This window comes from Ahaetulla prasina, chromosome 3 (genome assembly GCF_028640845.1).
Source record: "Ahaetulla prasina isolate Xishuangbanna chromosome 3, ASM2864084v1, whole genome shotgun sequence".
NCBI classification, from domain to species: Eukaryota; Metazoa; Chordata; class Lepidosauria; order Squamata; family Colubridae; genus Ahaetulla; species Ahaetulla prasina.
In genome coordinates this window covers 85,978,013-85,994,980 of record NC_080541.1, presented here as the reverse complement: position 1 = coordinate 85,994,980, position 16,968 = coordinate 85,978,013, and the positions used below count along the sequence as shown (strand labels likewise).

The 16,968-nt window shown below is 43.9% G+C and overlaps 1 protein-coding gene across 1 annotated transcript in view; it reads right to left on the bottom strand.

The window, feature by feature from the left end:
• Nucleotides 1–692: 692 nt before the first annotated feature.
• Nucleotides 693–16,968, bottom strand: part of LOC131194550 (MARVEL domain-containing protein 3-like) — a 30,101-nt gene continuing 13,825 nt past the window's right edge. The window contains exon 4 of the mRNA XM_058175662.1: nucleotides 693–3,576. Within this exon, the coding sequence (XP_058031645.1) occupies nucleotides 2,885–3,576 (692 nt within the window). The 3' untranslated portion in view covers nucleotides 693–2,884. The remainder of the gene's footprint in view (nucleotides 3,577–16,968) is intronic.

Sequence of the window (16,968 nt, the reverse complement as noted above, 5' to 3'; positions counted from 1 at the left end):
ACTCCAGGTAGTTCAGAATGCGGCTGCGCGGGTGATAGAGGGAGCCTCTCGTGGCTCCCATGTAACACCTCTCCTGCGCGGACTGCACTGGCTGCCTGTGGTTTTCCGGGTGCGCTTCAAGGTTTTGGTAATGATCTTTAAAGCGCTCCATGGCATAGGGCCGGATTACTTACGGGACCGTCTGCTGCCACCGAATGCCTCCCACCGACCCGTGCGCTCCCACAGGTAGGGACTCCTCAGGGTGCCGTCAGCTAGGCAGTGCTGACTGGTGACGCCCAGGGGAAGGGCCTTTTCTGTGGGGACTCCCACCCTCTGGAATGAGCTTCCCCCATGACTTCGTCAACTTCCCGACCTTCGGACCTTCTGCTGCGAGCTTAAGACACATCTATTTATCTGCTCAGGACTGGACTAGATTTTTTAAATTTTAATTGTTTAAATTTTAGATTTGGTTTTAAATTGGGGTTTTATTGTTTATTTGTCTATTTTAAATATTCGGCCTATTTAATAAGTTTTTTAGACTAATGTTTTACTTTGTATATTTATGTTGTTTTTAGATGGCTGTACACCGCCCTGAGTCCCTAGGGAGATAGGGCGGTATAAAAATATGAATAAATAAATAAATAAATAAACCTCAAACAGGCATCATAATTTAATGCGTATATGAGGAGTAGAGAGGATGCGTCCACAGGAGACTTATTTAATTTATATCTTTATTACGTTTTTTATAAACGGCTCAAGGTGGCGAACACATCTAATATGCCATCTTCCTCTTATTACAGCAACAACCCTGTGAGGTGAGAAAGAGTGACTGGTCCAAGGTCACCCAGCTGGCTTCTTTTTTTCCTTGTAGCAAAGATGTTTATTTTATTTTATTTATTTATTTCGTCAAACATGTAATAGGCAACATATAAGTATAATTATGAATACATGAAATGAATACAAATAAAAGGGAAAATTAGGACAGAAACGGTAGGCATGCTAGTGTGCTTATGCATGCCCCTTAGAGACTTCTTAGGAATGGGGTGAGGTTGACAGTAGACAGTCTAAGATTAAAGTTTGGGGAGTTTGGGGAAGAAACCACAGAGTCAGGTAGTGCATTCTAGGCATTGGCCACTCTGTTGCTGAAGTCATATTTTCTGCAATCGAGTTTGGAGCGGTTTACCTTGAGTTTGTATCTATTGTGTGCTCGTGTATTGTTGTGGTTGAAGCTGAAGTAAATTCGATAAAGGCAGCATACAAAGCTGCTTCAGGCAACAGAGTAATGTATGAGGCATGGCCTAGGGTGTCTCATCTTCCCTGACTTTCTTGGAAATTAAGAAGTTGTGGCTATAACACAGTCTTTATGTACAAAGGCTGATCTATCCATTTAAAAAGCAATAAGGCCAGGACCAGTCAGTCAGTCCAGTCAGAATGGTTTTGAATTAATTTAGGATGAATTAATTTGGGACATTCCCCCCCCCCCCCACTTCCTGGTGGCTTTCTGACTTTCGGTCACCCGACACTGTTGAAGTGAGGCATTTACCCGCAACCTTGAAGATACGGAAAAAATACCTTTCCCAGTTTAAACTGTCCAGACACTCAAAGTATTTCCCAGAATGTAACTAAAAGAAAAGACCAAGCACTGTAAACTTCAACTTATTATAGGCTCTATTTTCAACCTAACAACCCTCTTAAGAATAATACAACCCCCCAACCCCATGGCTCTATCAAGCATCTCCTAAGTGTCAGTGGGCCATGGGACCCTTGCCAAAGCAATCAGCAGATCACATGTCGGAGCATTCTACCAGCCCCACCTCTGTATCAGTTACTAGTGAGAACTGGATTTAACCCAATAACAAGCCTAGATCATAGCTGGCGATTTGTCTCAGGTACCTTAAGAGCACAAAGGCAGGCAAGATGTACTATATCCGTGATGGCAAATCTATGGCACGTGATATATGGCACACAGCCATATCTTGGTCACGCGAGCATTGCCCTAGCTCAGCTCCAGCGCATGCAGCCAGCTGGTTTTTGGGACTTCTGGGCCCACCGGAAGTCAGAAAATGGGCTGTTTCCGGCCTCCATAGGGCCTCGGGGGGGTGGGGAAGGCCGTTTTTGCCCTTTCCAGGCTCCTAGAAAGCCTCTGGAGCCTGGGGAGGGCGAAAAACGGTCCTTCCAGGCCCACCGTGCCATCGTGTGCCAAAAGCGGGGGGAGTGCAGGGGGGTCGCAAGCATGCATGGGGGGGCGGGGCACATTGAATTGGCACATGCACACGCAAACCCCCCCCCCCCCCCCCCCCGCTTTTGGCACGCAACGGCAAAAAGGTTAGCCATCACTGTACTATATCAATGTACTTAAATGATAGAGAACTAATGCCCAGATTTCCTATTCAGTCAGGCACTTAAAAAGAAGAAATTTCTGAATATAATAAAGCTGATGGGTCAACACCATTAAGTTTCAATCTGGAGCCAGTAATTGATTTCTGGGTCATTTACAAATATAATCAATACATAATTAAAACAACTGATCTTCCACATATTCACTCTTTGCAATAACTATCTCACTACCTTTACAAGTTAGATATCTTCAAACTTAAGTTCTTGGGTAATTTCAGGGACACATCCGGGTGAGATCTTAAGATAATGATACAGAAGAGCTCTTACTGAAAAAACATATATCCAGGCAAAAAAAAACCTGAAAATCACTCCTGCAATTCCTTGCCTTTTTCCATAAAGATAGTTACGGAACTAACTACAAAACTAAGTTCCTAGCTAGGAAGAATTATTTTTAAAATACATCTTTGATATTATATTACATAACTATTATCTGTGCAATATATATATATATATATATATATATACACCCTTTTTTAAAGTCTGGCTTCATTGAGCTATCTGGTGTAGATTACACAAGTGTGCCAAAAGTCCTTTCGGGGTGTATGTTTTCTTTGCTCCTATAGGGTTTCGGATGGTCGTCTTCCCTGTAGGTTCTCTCAAGATTATAATGACTGTTGTCCCGCTGCTTTTGAAACTGCCGGACCTCCCGAATGGTGAGAACGCAGACCACCAAGCTTCCAAAATATAGGCAAGCAGCCACCAGGCCGAAAAGGGCCACGGATGCATCCCCACCTTGCACGCTGCAATTCATTGAGGTGTAACCTCGCCTTGCGTATAGTCTTTCTCTCTTCAGGCACACATCCGTGGCGTTGACTTGAATGACGAAGTGGAGATAGAGGCCAACAGCCGCTATATAACCAAGGCAGGAGAGGATGTCAAAGAGACACTCGGCGGCAAGCAGTCCAAGGGAAAGGCGATGGATAGGCTTTGCTCCACCAATGAGAAACAGAAGCGTTAGGCACATCATGGTCAGGCTAAAGGCTACACCTCCATACACACAAGGTGCTCTCATCTGGCTGTACTGCATATCCAGCTCGGTAACCTCTTGGAGTTCAGTCCCCTGAAATGGACTATACATTGAGTTGATGTTGAAAGAGCCTAGGCCTCCCAGAGAAGTGAAACCAGAGACACCCGCTTGGGTTGCTCCTATGCAGATCAGCACCAAAATGTTGACTGTGACTTCGATAAACTGCAAGACACCTGCAGGAGGAGAAGAAATGGGGAATCAACACCGCCATAAATCCATTGGACATGGTTATCTTTCATTCTGTAAAAATGCATCTAGAAACTACAATAATATTGTATCATTGGGCAGTTTATTATTGCTACAGTTCTATCTCTCTGCAGAACTTTGAGATGGGTGCTTAAATCCACAATATATATCTATATATATAGGAGATGGATGGAGATCAAAGATCAAAGTTGGAAGGATTTTATATTTGAATGCGGTCTCCTTATTATTAGTAAAACTGCCACATATACTGTAAAAGTTGAGATGTCATGTCCTGGATATTCCATGTCCTAGGCCCATGATGGCAAACCTACGGCACACGTGCCAGAGGTGGCACGCAGCGCCCTCTCTGATTTCACACAAGCCATTGCCCCAGTTCAGCTTCGCTGCACATGCGCCTCCCGCTGGCCAGCTGGTCTTCGAATCTCTGCTGTGCATGTGCGGGGTTGGGGAGCATGTGTGGGGTGTGCACACATATGTGGGTGCGTGGTGTGTGGGTGGGGCCATGTGTACATGCATAGGGGGTCCTTTATAATTTGGTGAATCTCTATATGGAAACAAAACCCAGGCAATTTACACACCTCTTACCTTAGAGGAGGAAAGTTAATGTCAGAAGGTTTCCCCATCCTAATCAGAGTAAGAATAGCTTCCAGAGTGAACTATCAGAGTAAACTATCCCGGTATCAGACATTCTAGGGGTAATTAGTGTGCAGATGGGAGCCGGAGAAGATATATTTCAGGAACGGCTGTGATTCAATTCAGGTAGTCCTTGATTTATGACCACAATTGAGCCCCAAATTTTTGTTGCTGAGTGGAAACATTTGTTAAGCGAATTTTCTCCATTCTATGACCTTTTATGCCACAGTTAAATCACAGGATTATACAGCTGGAAGGGACCTCCGAGGTCTTCTAGTCCAACCTTTTGTTCAAGGCAGAAGTCTTACACCATGTAGAGGAAATGCATAACGCATTAATATGCATTCTAGCTGTTAAATGAATAGTTATTAAGTGAATCACTGCAGTTATCAAGATAGTAACACAGTTGTTAAGTGACTCTGGCTTCCCCATTGACTTTGCTTCTAAGAAAGTCACAAAAGGGGGGGGGGTCACATGACCCCTGGGGGCACTACAACCATTATGAGTCAGTTGCCAAGCATCCGAATTCTGATCACGTGGCTATAGGGATACTTCAATGGTCGCAAGTGTGAAAAATGGTCATAAGTCAACTTTTTTCATTGTCACTGTAACTTTGAATCAGTGGTGGGTGGCCCCCGGTTTGGACCGGTTCTTGCAATCCGGTAGTAAAACTGGGGGTGGCTCCACCCACTGACCCCAACATCATCAGGAAGCTCCTGCTCATGTGCAGAAGTAAGCAAGCGTGCGCGATCCCGCTGTGAACCGGTAGTAAAGGTAAGTAGAACCCACCCCTGCTTTGAATGGTCACCAAATGAACTGTAGTCTTCACATATGGCTTCCTGGGTTAACTTACACAAGCTTTAGAACTGACGTAAGCTGTACTTTCTTCCTCCTCTCCACCCGCCTCTTTGTTTGCCAAGAGAAGCAAACACTTAGAGAGAAAGAAGAGAAATATTTTCCTCCACCCTCACGTGCAGACTATGAATAATTTGGAACTTCTTTATATTCGGATCTGCAGGAAATCTTTTATTTCTTAGTAATTGGAAATTTGTATGACACATTTGTCTGTTGGGAGTTTAATTGCATACACTATGATCAAAGAGCACATATTTCAATAGCACATGTGATAGCACCTTGTTTTCCATATTGTGGCCATATCACATTCAGCTCCTACAATGACATACAACTTAACCAGTACCCAATTCTGTTATTTACCAGATGAATTTAAATTCTATGAAATGTTTGCCATCTTTTTCAGTTAGCTAGATGCAGCAGGGATAGCTACAATATTGTAAATATTATAAATCCACTAATGCAGGAGTGTAAAAATTTCATTCCTGGGGTCCCAAACCATCTGCAAAAATCAATGCTAAATTTGAATTGTTGATGCGATAGAAAGGGAATTTATTAAATATACAGAGAATGGTTGTATTAACCATGTATAATTAATTTCATTTTGGGGGTTTTTTGTTTTTGTTTTAATTTTGGCTCCTCTCACTTTTTAAAATGCCAGCCCTCACTCACAACTTAAAGAAAGAGTAAAGTCTGAAGCCCAAAACAGACTGTTAAGATTCTGGAATAAAACAATAGCAACAAGATTAAAGAAGACATGAGCAAAAGCTCTTAATTAGGATAATAATCTCAAAACTGGGGGGGGGAAAATGACTAAACTTTAGTTTGTGCAATTTGAATAAGTCAGATGAATCTAAGCAAAACGAGCAACAAGCCTGCAAAGTGAAAAGATGAGAAAAATAAACCTGAATAATTATACTACAAATATATTATTCATTCGTGCTCAAGACTAAGTATAAATAGAAGGCTGTAATAGCCACAGAGATTACATTCTGGAAAATTTATGCAAATTTAGTCTAATGTAAGTGCAACTGAGGCCTTTCCTATTAAAACTACATAGAGTCATGCTTAAGAGTTAAGGACCAAGGGAGGAGGAAGTGATAAAGAAAATCTTGGACTGTGCTGAGATGGACAAATTAACGAAGGAGTTAAAAGAAAAAGAAGAGTCGGAATATTATATAGTATGGAACAAGTTGTGTAATGTATTACTGTAAGTTTTGGCGGGAGTTTTAGGCGGGAAATATCTCGTTTCTGATTGGATGCAGCCTCAGGCTGAAGTGTATATAAGGAGAGGTTTTTCTCCAGAGTTTTGCTGGGTCACACTATATTAAAGAGCTGTTGTAACTAACCTGGTCTCCTGCCTCGTCAATACCCAAACTTAACATTGGCGACGAGGATGGGATATTGAGGCAGAGCACCAGAACAGAGCTGAACTCACTACGAGAATCAAACCCAGCAAGGTGACGGCGAATGCAGCGATGACCGGCTACACGCCACCCACTCCGTTTGACCCTACCCAGGAGACATGGGGAATATATATGACCCGTTTCGAAAGTTTCCTGGAGGCAAACGAGCTACAGGAGTCTCCGACAACCGCAAACGGGCTTACTTCATAAGCCACTGTGGGTCAGCAGTCATCGCCGCAGAAGCCCTAGCGGAGCCAACACCGCTACACTCCGTGTCGTGGCAGACCCTTCAGACCCTCCTGAAGAATCACTACGCACCAGCCCGTCCAAATCGTTCGTGATGCGAGTTTGGGGAGCGCAGGCAACAAGAAGGCGAGTCTATCAGCGACTACATGGCAGCCCTGAGACAAGCCTCCAAGCATTGCAGTACCGCGATCTGGACGAAGAGCTGCTGGAACAACTTATACGGGGGTCAGAGACATCCGTTTGAGGAGACGGTTGCTAGCCAAGAGCAACCTGACATTGGCAAACGCTCTGGACGAAGCCAGAGCCCATGAGATGTCAACCATGCAGCAGACACCTTACAAAGCGACTCACGCCGATGGCGGGCGCAAAGCGAGCACAGTCCACCACGAAGAAACCTATCGTGAGTCAACCAGCGAAGAGGAGGAAGAAGTCCACTACACGGAAAATCGACAAGGAAGACCGGAGGAATGCGGAAGTTGCGGGCGACATCAGCGCCAAAGATGTAAGTTCAGGGCGCCATTTGCGGCGGTGTGAAAGGAAGGGCACCTGGCTCAAGTCTGCCGAGCACCCCAACCTTCCGCCGAAAATTCAAATCGGCCAATCAGAGCGGCTCTGAGTCAGAGATGCAAACCCACATTCCGCCGAATTTCAAACCAGCCAATCAGAGCGCGAGATCGGCGAGGCGACCCGCGATTGGCCAGGAAAGAAAGAGCGAAGTCAAACCGAATGACTGTTACCATAGACCACGCAGCTACCGCATCGAAGAAAAGGTCTTCACAAACCCGACAATTGAAGGCGTACCGTGCCGACTGGAAGTAGACACAGGATCAGCTATCACAATCATGTCCTGGGACACTTTTGTGAAAGCCTTGCCGCACCTCGCAAAGCGCAAGCTACAGCAACAACGGCCCGGGTGCAGGATTACCAGGGCAACCGCATCCCTGTTCGAGGGACAACGACCGCCGAGGTCAAGTACGGGACATACGAAAAGACCCTGCCCATCACGTTAGTCGAGGAACCTTGCCAAGCTTGCTGGGGCTAGACTGGTTCAGGCGTTGGGAATGGGGTGACTGGCGTCCACCGAGCGGATGCAACCTGCAAAACGCCCTACTGGAGGAATTCGCAGACGATTCGAGGACCGTTTAGGCAAGTACAAGGGACCCCTATCTCCTTCAATTTAGACCCCCAAATAGCTCCCATTAGGTTAAAGGCAAGGAGGGTTCCTTTTGCACTCAAACCTAAAATCGACAAAGAGTTAGATAAATTAGTCAGCCAGGGGATACTAGTGCCAGTTGACCATGCCAAATGGGAGACGCCAATCGTCACCCCTATAAAACCAGACGGGTCCATAAGAATTTGTGCTGATTACAAGGCTACCTTGAACAAAGCATTGCAAAAGAGCGCCTACCCAGTTCCAGTAGTGCAACACTTATTGCACTCACTAGGGCACGGACAAGTTTTCGCCAAATTAGACTTGGCACAAGCGTACCAACAGCTACCCGTAGATGCTAGCACAGCTGAGGCCCAGACCATTGTAACGCACCGGGGTGCCTTTAAGTGCACCCGGTTACAGTTCGGGTGAGTGTGGCCCGGGCTATTCCAAAATTTGATGGAGCGGCTCCTACAAGGGTTACCGGGAGTCGTACCCTTATTCGATGATGTGTTGGTATCAGGGGAAGATTTAAGAGAACTGGGGAAGCGATTAAGGAAAGTTTTGGCCATTTTTAGGTCGGCAGGATTAAAAGTCAAAGCAAGCAAGTGTCAGATAGGGTCGAATCTGTTGAATTTTTGGGCTATAGAATAGACAAAAGGATTCACCCCACTGAGAGCAAAGTCAAGGCGATAAAGAGAGCCCCAGCACCCAAAAACAAGACAGAACTCCAGGCTTTCCTGGGTCTTGTAAACTTTTACGCCGTGTTTTTAAAAGACAAGGCAACCGTTGCTGAACCGCTGCATAAATTGCTTGGAAAAAACACTGCTTGGTCGTGGGGAAAGTCAGAGAATAGGGCATTTGAGGCAGTAAAAAGTTTGCTATCAAGCGATAGCCTGTTAATACAATACAACAACAGACTGCCGTTAGTATTGGTTTGTGATCGTCCCCTATGGAGTAGGAGCTGTACTTAGCCACAGACTCCCAAACGGCACTGAAGCCCCTATAGCGTTCTATTCACGAACGATGTCCCGGCTGAGAGGAATTACAGCCAGCTAGATAGGGAGGCTCTCGCAATAGTGTCAGGGGTGAAAAAATTTCACGAATACGTTTTTGGGCGAGATTTCGAAATTGTCACTGATCACAGACCGCTATTGGGGTTACTGGCTGGCGACCGCCCAACGCCAGTAGCACTCTCACCTAGACTGACCAGATGGACTATTTTTTTGACCGCATACTCCTACAAGCTGCAGCATCGGCCTGGAAAGGAGCTGGGGCATGCGGCCGCATTGAGCAGATGCCCATTGCCAGGGGAAATCGAGGACCCCACCCCGGGCACACCGTTCTACTAATTGACTCTTTGGACAGGGGGCCAGTCACATCGCAGGAAGTGGCTCGGGCCTCCTACCGGGACGTTGTTTTAAGGACTGTAATCAGTTGGGTTCAAAGGGGATGGCCCGCTGCGCCGGGCGAACGTTTCAAGGAATTTGTAAAGAAAAAAGGGGAATTGTCCGTACAAGGGGGGTGCCTGCTCTGGGGGGATAGGGTGGTAGTCCCAGAGAAACTGAGGAAAAAAGTTCTGGAACTCCTGCATGAGGGTCACCCAGGAATTGTGAGGATGAAGGGTTTGGCTAGGAGCTATGTCTGGTGGCCCCTAATGGACAGGGAAATCAGTGACAGGGTTGGCCGATGCCAAGTATGTCAGGAATCCAGACCACTACCACCTACGGCCCCAGTTTTGGAGTGGGAGAAACCCCAAGGCCCTTGGTCCCGCATACACATTGATTTTGCCGGCCCCTTCCACGGCCAAACATTTCTAATTGTGGTGGATGCATTCTCCAAATGGCTGGAGATCATCCTAATGAAATCCACAACCGCGGGAGCTGTCATCTCAGCACTAAAACACCTTTTCGCCACGCACGGGCTACCGGACACCCTCGTGTCCGATAACGGCCCACAGTTCACCGCAGCATTATTTGAAGGGTACCTGGCTGAAGAGGGCATCCGACATGCCCTCTCAGCGCCGTTCCACCCTGCGTCGAACGGCCTTGCTGAACGTTTTGTCCGGAGTGCGAAAGAAGCGCTATCACGAAGCGGCCCCGGCGATTGGCAGGCACAAATCGACGCATTCCTAACCGTCCAACACAGGACCCCCTGTGTGGCCACCGGCCGCAGCCCAGCCGAGCTATTAATGGGCGGAAGCTAGGGTGCCCGCTAGACCGGCTACACCCGACCTACGTACAGGACGGGTTCAAAACAAAACCAGATAGAATCCGAGAGTTAAACATAGGAGACTCGGTGTGGGCACATAATTACAGCGACGGCCCTAACTGGAAGAGGGGGATAGTCATAGACAAACGGGCCCCAAATCTTATCTAGTGGAACTAGACGATGGCAGAATCTGGGCGCCACATAGATCAATTAAGAAACAGATTGAGCGATAAGGCAGAATTAGGCGAGAACAGCCCTGACTATGATTTAATTAACCCCACAGCTGACTGGAGCCAAGAACAAACAGAAAGCGTAAGCAAAGAACCAAACAGAGACTTATCTGAGTCAGGCGAGGTCCAGCGACACCCTCCGGTCCCTCTAGAGGACAGCAGGTCCGAGCCGGCGAATAATCCAGGGCCGGATGGCCGGGAGGAGGAGCTCAGAGGGACGAAAAGTCCCTCCGGCAAGCTCGACTCAACTCCAGAAAGTGAACTGCGCAGGTCCGGGAGAGTCAGGAGACGCCCCACGTACCTGCAGGACTACGTAGAGAAGTAATATGCAAATATTGGCAAAGTGCCTTCTGGGAGGGAAGGAGTGTAATGTATTACTGTAAGTTTTGGCGGGAGTTTTAGGCGGGAAATATCTCGTTTCTGATTGGATGCAGCCTCAGGCTGAAGTGTATATAAGGAGAGGTTTTTCTCCAGAGTTTTGCTGGGTCACACTATATTAAAGAGCTGTTGTAACTAACCTGGTCTCCTGCCTCGTCAATACCCAAACTTAACAAGTTGTATAATTGTTTAGAGACTAGAAATAGTCAATGATGAAAAAAGTGAAAAGCTTATATATACATGTATATAAAATGCCAATGTATGAAAGAAAATGAATCGTTAGAAGGATAGATAGAAGATATATAACAACAAGGGAGAATGGGACAAAAAAGAAAAGTATAATAAAATGAGATGAGAGGGGGAATAAGGATATAAATATGAGAAAAATAAGGAAATGTAAAGAAGGAATACATGTTTTATGTCAATTTTATTTATTTATTTTTATTTTTTATTTTTGTCACAACATCATACAAAAAGATTATATAGTATATAACCATGTAAACATATATAGGAAGAAGAAAAGAAAAACAATAGGACAGGAACGGTAGGCACGTTTGTGCGCTTATGCACGCCCCTTATGGTCCTCTTAGGAATGGGGTGAGGTCAATAGTAAAAAGTTTTTGGTTAAAGCTTTTAGGATTATGGGATGTATGTTATGTTATGTTATGTTATGATCAATGTATGTTATGTATTGTTGTTTTTTGTTTGTTTGTTTGTTTTGTTAATATATATATGTTAAGGATTGGGGAAGATTAAGCTAAATGTAATGTTCTGCCAACTATTCTTCCCATTGTCATATCTCAATCAAAACTTAAGACTTAAACTTAAAGACTTAAAACTTAAGGGAGATTGATTGCTGAATCATTTCTTTACTCTCTCTGGTAAGAAAAGCTTGCTAAACTAGGCTTGGATTTGATTAACTGCTACAAAGGATTAATTTGCTTCTTTTTTTAAACAATATTTTAGAGTGGCTACTTTTTGAAAGTTTTTCAACTTCAACAGCTGGATGGATTTTTTTGTTTAAAGTTAATTAAAAAAATATGTTCCATGCCAAGACACTGTATTTTTTTAAAATTATAATTGCGTTATGTCTCCCCTCTCTCAATCTTCAGTACAGTTAGTACTCAATTTATGACCATAATTAAGTCCAAAATTTCTGTTGCTAAGTGAAACATTTGTTAAGTGGGTTTCCCCCATTTTACAACCTTTCTTTCTTACCGCAGTTATTAAGTGAATCCCTGTACTGTTAAATTAGTCAAACTGATAGTCCTCGACATACAGCCACAACTGAGTCCAAAATTTCTATTGCTAAGTGAGACAGTTGTTAAATGAGTTTGGCCCCATTTTACAACCTTTCTTTCTTGCCACAGTTGTTAAGTGAATTCGTGGCAGTTGCTAAGTTTGTAACACAATAGTTAAGTGAATTTGGCTTCCCATTGACTGCTTGTCAGAAGGTCAACAAAGGTGATCACATGACTCTGGGACAATGCAAATGTCATAATTATGAGTCAGTTGACAAACATTCATATTTTGATCATGTGACCATGAAGATGCTGCAACAGTTGTATGGAAAACAAGCATAAGTCACCTTTTCCGGTGCTGTTGTAACTTTTTTTTTGTTTTGTTTACATTTATACCCCGCCCTTCTCCGAAGACTCAGGGCGGCTTACAATGTATAAGGCAATAGTCTCATTCTATTTGTATATTTTTACAAAGTCAACTTATTGCCCCCCCCAACAATCTGGGTCCTCATTTTACCTACCTTATAAAGGATGGAAGGCTGAGTCAACCTTGGGCCGGGCTCGAACCTGCAGTAATTGCAGGCTTTGTGTTCTTAATAACAGGCTTTACCAGCCTGCGCTATTCACCGGCCCTTTGAATGGTCATTACATGAATGATTGTAAGTCAAGAACTACCTGTAGTTGCCATCCCTGCTACTTTTAAAGGCTTTTTTAGATTACACTTTGCATGAAAACATTAATTCAAAACTAAGCATTTTTAATCACTTGAGATTAAAAGTGATTAAAACCTTTAATCATTTTTGTAACATATTGTAACACCCCTTTGCACAAATTTACTAGTCCAAAATAATCTTCAATAGAAATATAGAATAAAATAGAATAGAATAGAATAGAATAGAATAGAATTTTTTATTGGCCAAGTGTGATTGGACACACAAGAATTTGTCTTGGTGGATTTATTTCATTTCATTTCAGTAGAAAAGGACTAGGATGGTGACCTTCCACTAACAAAATCTCATTTTTACATATACATTGTACACATTGTTGGATTTTTCTAGTCACACATATATTTTTGGGTTCGTAGACAAACAATAATTGCACTTAAGACCTGTGCACCTGTTTACTGTTGTTAGTTTCCTGAATTTTAGTATTCTTGTTGCTATTTCCACTTGTGTACTTTTAAAAAAAATAATAGTTTTTAGCCATTTTCATGTATCTGGTGTAGAAACGGGGAGCCAAGGCAGGACCAGAAGGTGGAGCAGCCAGCTGACTACTGATGAATACATGGAGGCAGAAATAGCCAACAAGGGGGATCCTTTTTCCTGTCTGTAAAAAAGGATGGGGCTGACTTGACAAGCAGGTGTTATTTGGCTAGGTGTCTGGTAATAAATACCAAGAAATGGGGCTCAGGGAGGAGGCTGGCCATAGCCTCTGACTGATGGTGAATGTGGGAAGCTGAAACAATGATATACTTGGGCGGCTGATAGGCTGGCTGCTAAAACAAAGCAAGGTTATGGAAGACACTTGAAAGGAGACTGGGAAGCCTGTAATTGTGGAGTCTTTCTGGCAAGAACAAAGAGTGTTCATAGGGAATACGCACGTGTAAAGCTTGTAGCAATTTTAGGTAGCTAGAGGACTGATAACAGGTATAGAGAGACATCTTGCATAACTCAGTTAGTGTTGTGGTCTGCCAGCAGCCTGCGGAGCTGGCAACAGAGTCAGACAGCGATGAGGCTGAGGAAGAACATGGGCCAATCCTGGAAGCTGGGGAAGGCCCGGATGAGGGCTCTGCATCAGAGGAGGAGGTGGGGCCAGGGCCATCAAGGAATGATGTCTGGACTCCAGAGCCTCCAGAGGCTGACAGTAGTGAGGCAGAGGAACAGGAGGAGCCTGTTCCTAATGCACACATGAGAAAAGCTGCCAGAAGGCAAGAGCAGCTAAAGCAAAGAGGACGACTCAGGAGTAGGGCCAAGAGATGATTGGCCCCTCCCATAAGGCTTAAAAGACCAGCAACGGTGATTGGGCTCTTTGCCGGAAAACAACTTTGATAGCTTTGGCTTGTTGCATTTGTTTTGTTATCAGTGTTTTCAGAACTTTTGCCAAGAAAGGCCTTTGGCAGTTTGCCTAATTGGACCAAGATTGGTGACAGGACTGAGGAATTGTGTTGGGAGGAATTTGCTTTAATTTAGTTGGACTATGCTGAGAATTAGTTAATTCTCAACTGTTCTAATAAAGTTTGTTTGTTTTTACACTGATTGAGTTTCCTACTACCTACTTGGGCCTGGGTCACAACCGTTAGGAATAGAGTTGGCCTGGAGCAAATAGAATGTGTACTAGATAATTCCAGGAGCATTTGTTAGCCAAGGCTTAGGAACAGGGATGGCTAGAGACCAATAGAACAAATTGTTCGATCATTACTAAAATGTTTATTAGATGGTATTTCTTATTATCCTGCCTTGTCTCGCCTTCTGCCGTAGTAAAAAAGTATAAAGCTTTCTTTATCCTTTGTTGTGGGTCCCGGCATTTTGCTGGCTGGGACCCCTTTTGCTGAAGCACTTCAATAAAAGGAAACAAAACCTGCACCTCGTGTCTGGCGTCCTTCATGGCACCAGGCTCATGGCCTCGGCACCAGGCTCAGACTCGAACTGGGGACAACACAGCCATCTCTTTGGGGAAACTGAGGTTGAATTCGCTAGTAGTTCTAGACAAGCCACCTGACTGGCAGTGGGCATGGGGAGGTGGGGCTGAATTTGGTGAGCAGTTCTGATCTGGCCAATTGGCAAATGAAAGGAGTTGTTTGTTTGTTTGTTTGTTTGTTTGTTTGTTTGTTTAAAACATTTCTATAGTTGCCCACCTTATGACCAACTCTTGGTGCTTCCCAATCAGATGTAAAAAAGAAGACAAAAACCATAATACAACTATAAAACTAAGCTCATTAAACACAATAAAAACCTGTGCCAAGACAACTGGGTTGGGCTAGGCAGCAAGAGAAGGCAGAGAGTAATGTGGGGGTTTTCGGAGGATGTTCCCTGTTGATCAAAGCCAAATTAGTGAATAGATTTGGCAGAATCAAGTTACTATAGAAAGGCTACTATAGTCATCTAGGCAAAAAAAAAAAGATCTGCCCACATATATTGAAGAATGATGAGTACAATTGTTTTCCCATTTGGTTGTCTCAAGATGTGTTAGCTCTGGTGGCTGCAGGGTAGTAGGCTGGGGAAAGCTTGGCTACAGGAAAGAAAGGAAAGAGAATAAAGATAACACCAAGTACATCATACAGAACGATGAGAGGTATTTAATTTAGCTCATTCGTAAGCAGAACTAGCAAGCAATCCGCTGTAAAATTGTTTTGCTTGTGCTTGGCTACATGTACTGTATATGTCCTCAGAAACGAACTATAATTAACAATGGGACAGCTCACGTAACACCTCACTTCAAAAGGGCAAAAGATAATTATTCAGATAAAAAATAGTTATCTATATGGATAAACAGATGCAAACGTAGACAAAAATATTATAATTTGAATGGATCTATCTCACCAAAGTGAGGTCTATGACAAAATGATCCTTACCCCTACTCAGTTTGTGGTCCAGCAATCTTTTCTAGAAAACAATCTTTGCTTTCCTGTCCTCTGATTATACTTAAATCCAATTTATTCTAGACAATCTTTTAAACAAGAGTTGCTTTTAATATAAGATTATCCTCTATCAAATTAGCCACGTGGCTTATTATTGTGCATCTTATTTACTAGTTTATATGTCCAGGACATGTATGTGAACATGAACACAATAACCAGAACATAAGCTACTAAAATCAACATAAGCCCATCAAGTTATTGTGGCATTTTTAAACAGAAATCTTACCTAGAAACTGTGTAGTTCAGGTAATCCTCAATTTACGACCACAATTCAGCCCAAAATTTTTGTTGCTAAGTGAGACATCTGTTAAGTGAATTTTGCCCCATTTGTTAAGTGAATCACTGCAGTTGTTAAGTGAATCTGGCTTCCCCATTGATTTTGCTTGTCAGAAGGTTGCAAATGGGGATCACATGACCCAGGGATACTGCAACCATCATAAATATGAGTCAATTGCCATGGTCTGAATTTTGACCATGTGACCATGGGAATGCTACAAATGTTGTAAGTGTGAAAAATAGTCATAACTCTCTTTTTTAAGCACCGTTGTAACTTCACTAAATGAACTATTGTAAGTTTGTACAGGTAGTCCTCGACTTACGACCACAATCGAGCCCAAAATTTGTGTTGCTAAGTGAGACATTCATTAAATGAGTTTTACCCCATTTTATGACTTTTCTTGCTGCAGCTGTTAAGTGAATCACTGCAGTTGTTAAATAAATAACACGGGTTGTTAAGCTTCCCCATTGACTTTGCTTGTCAGAAGGTCGCACAAGGGGATCACATGACCCTGCAACCGTCATAAATGTGAGTCAGTTGTCAAGCATCCGAACGTAAATCACGTGACCATGGGGATGCTGCAACAGCCATAAGTGTGAAAAATGGTCACAAGTCGCTTTTTCCAGAGCCACTGTAACTCCGAACGGTCACTGCATGAACTGCTGTAAGTTGAGGGCTACTTGTAGCCTATAAATTAGCTTCCTTCACTCCAGAGGTGAAATCCAGCAGGTTCTAACAGGTTCTGGAGAACTGGTAGCGGAAATTTTGAGTAGTTCGGAGAACTGGTAAATACCACCTCTGGCTGGCCCCAGAGTGGGGTGGGAATGGAGATTTTGCAATGTCCTTCCCCTGCCACACCCACCAAGCCAGGCCCACAGAACCAGTGGGGAAAAATTGTGACTTTCACCCCTGCCTCACTCCGGTGGTGGGATTCAAATAATTTAACAACTGGTTTTCTGCCCTAACGACCAGCTGGGTAGGCGTGGCTCAGTGGTCATGTGACCATGTGAGTGTGGCCAACTCAACGTAACTCACGTCGATAGGCACTTCTCCTTACTGTTACAATGTAGTAAGGGTTAACCAGAGAGGCAGTTTCT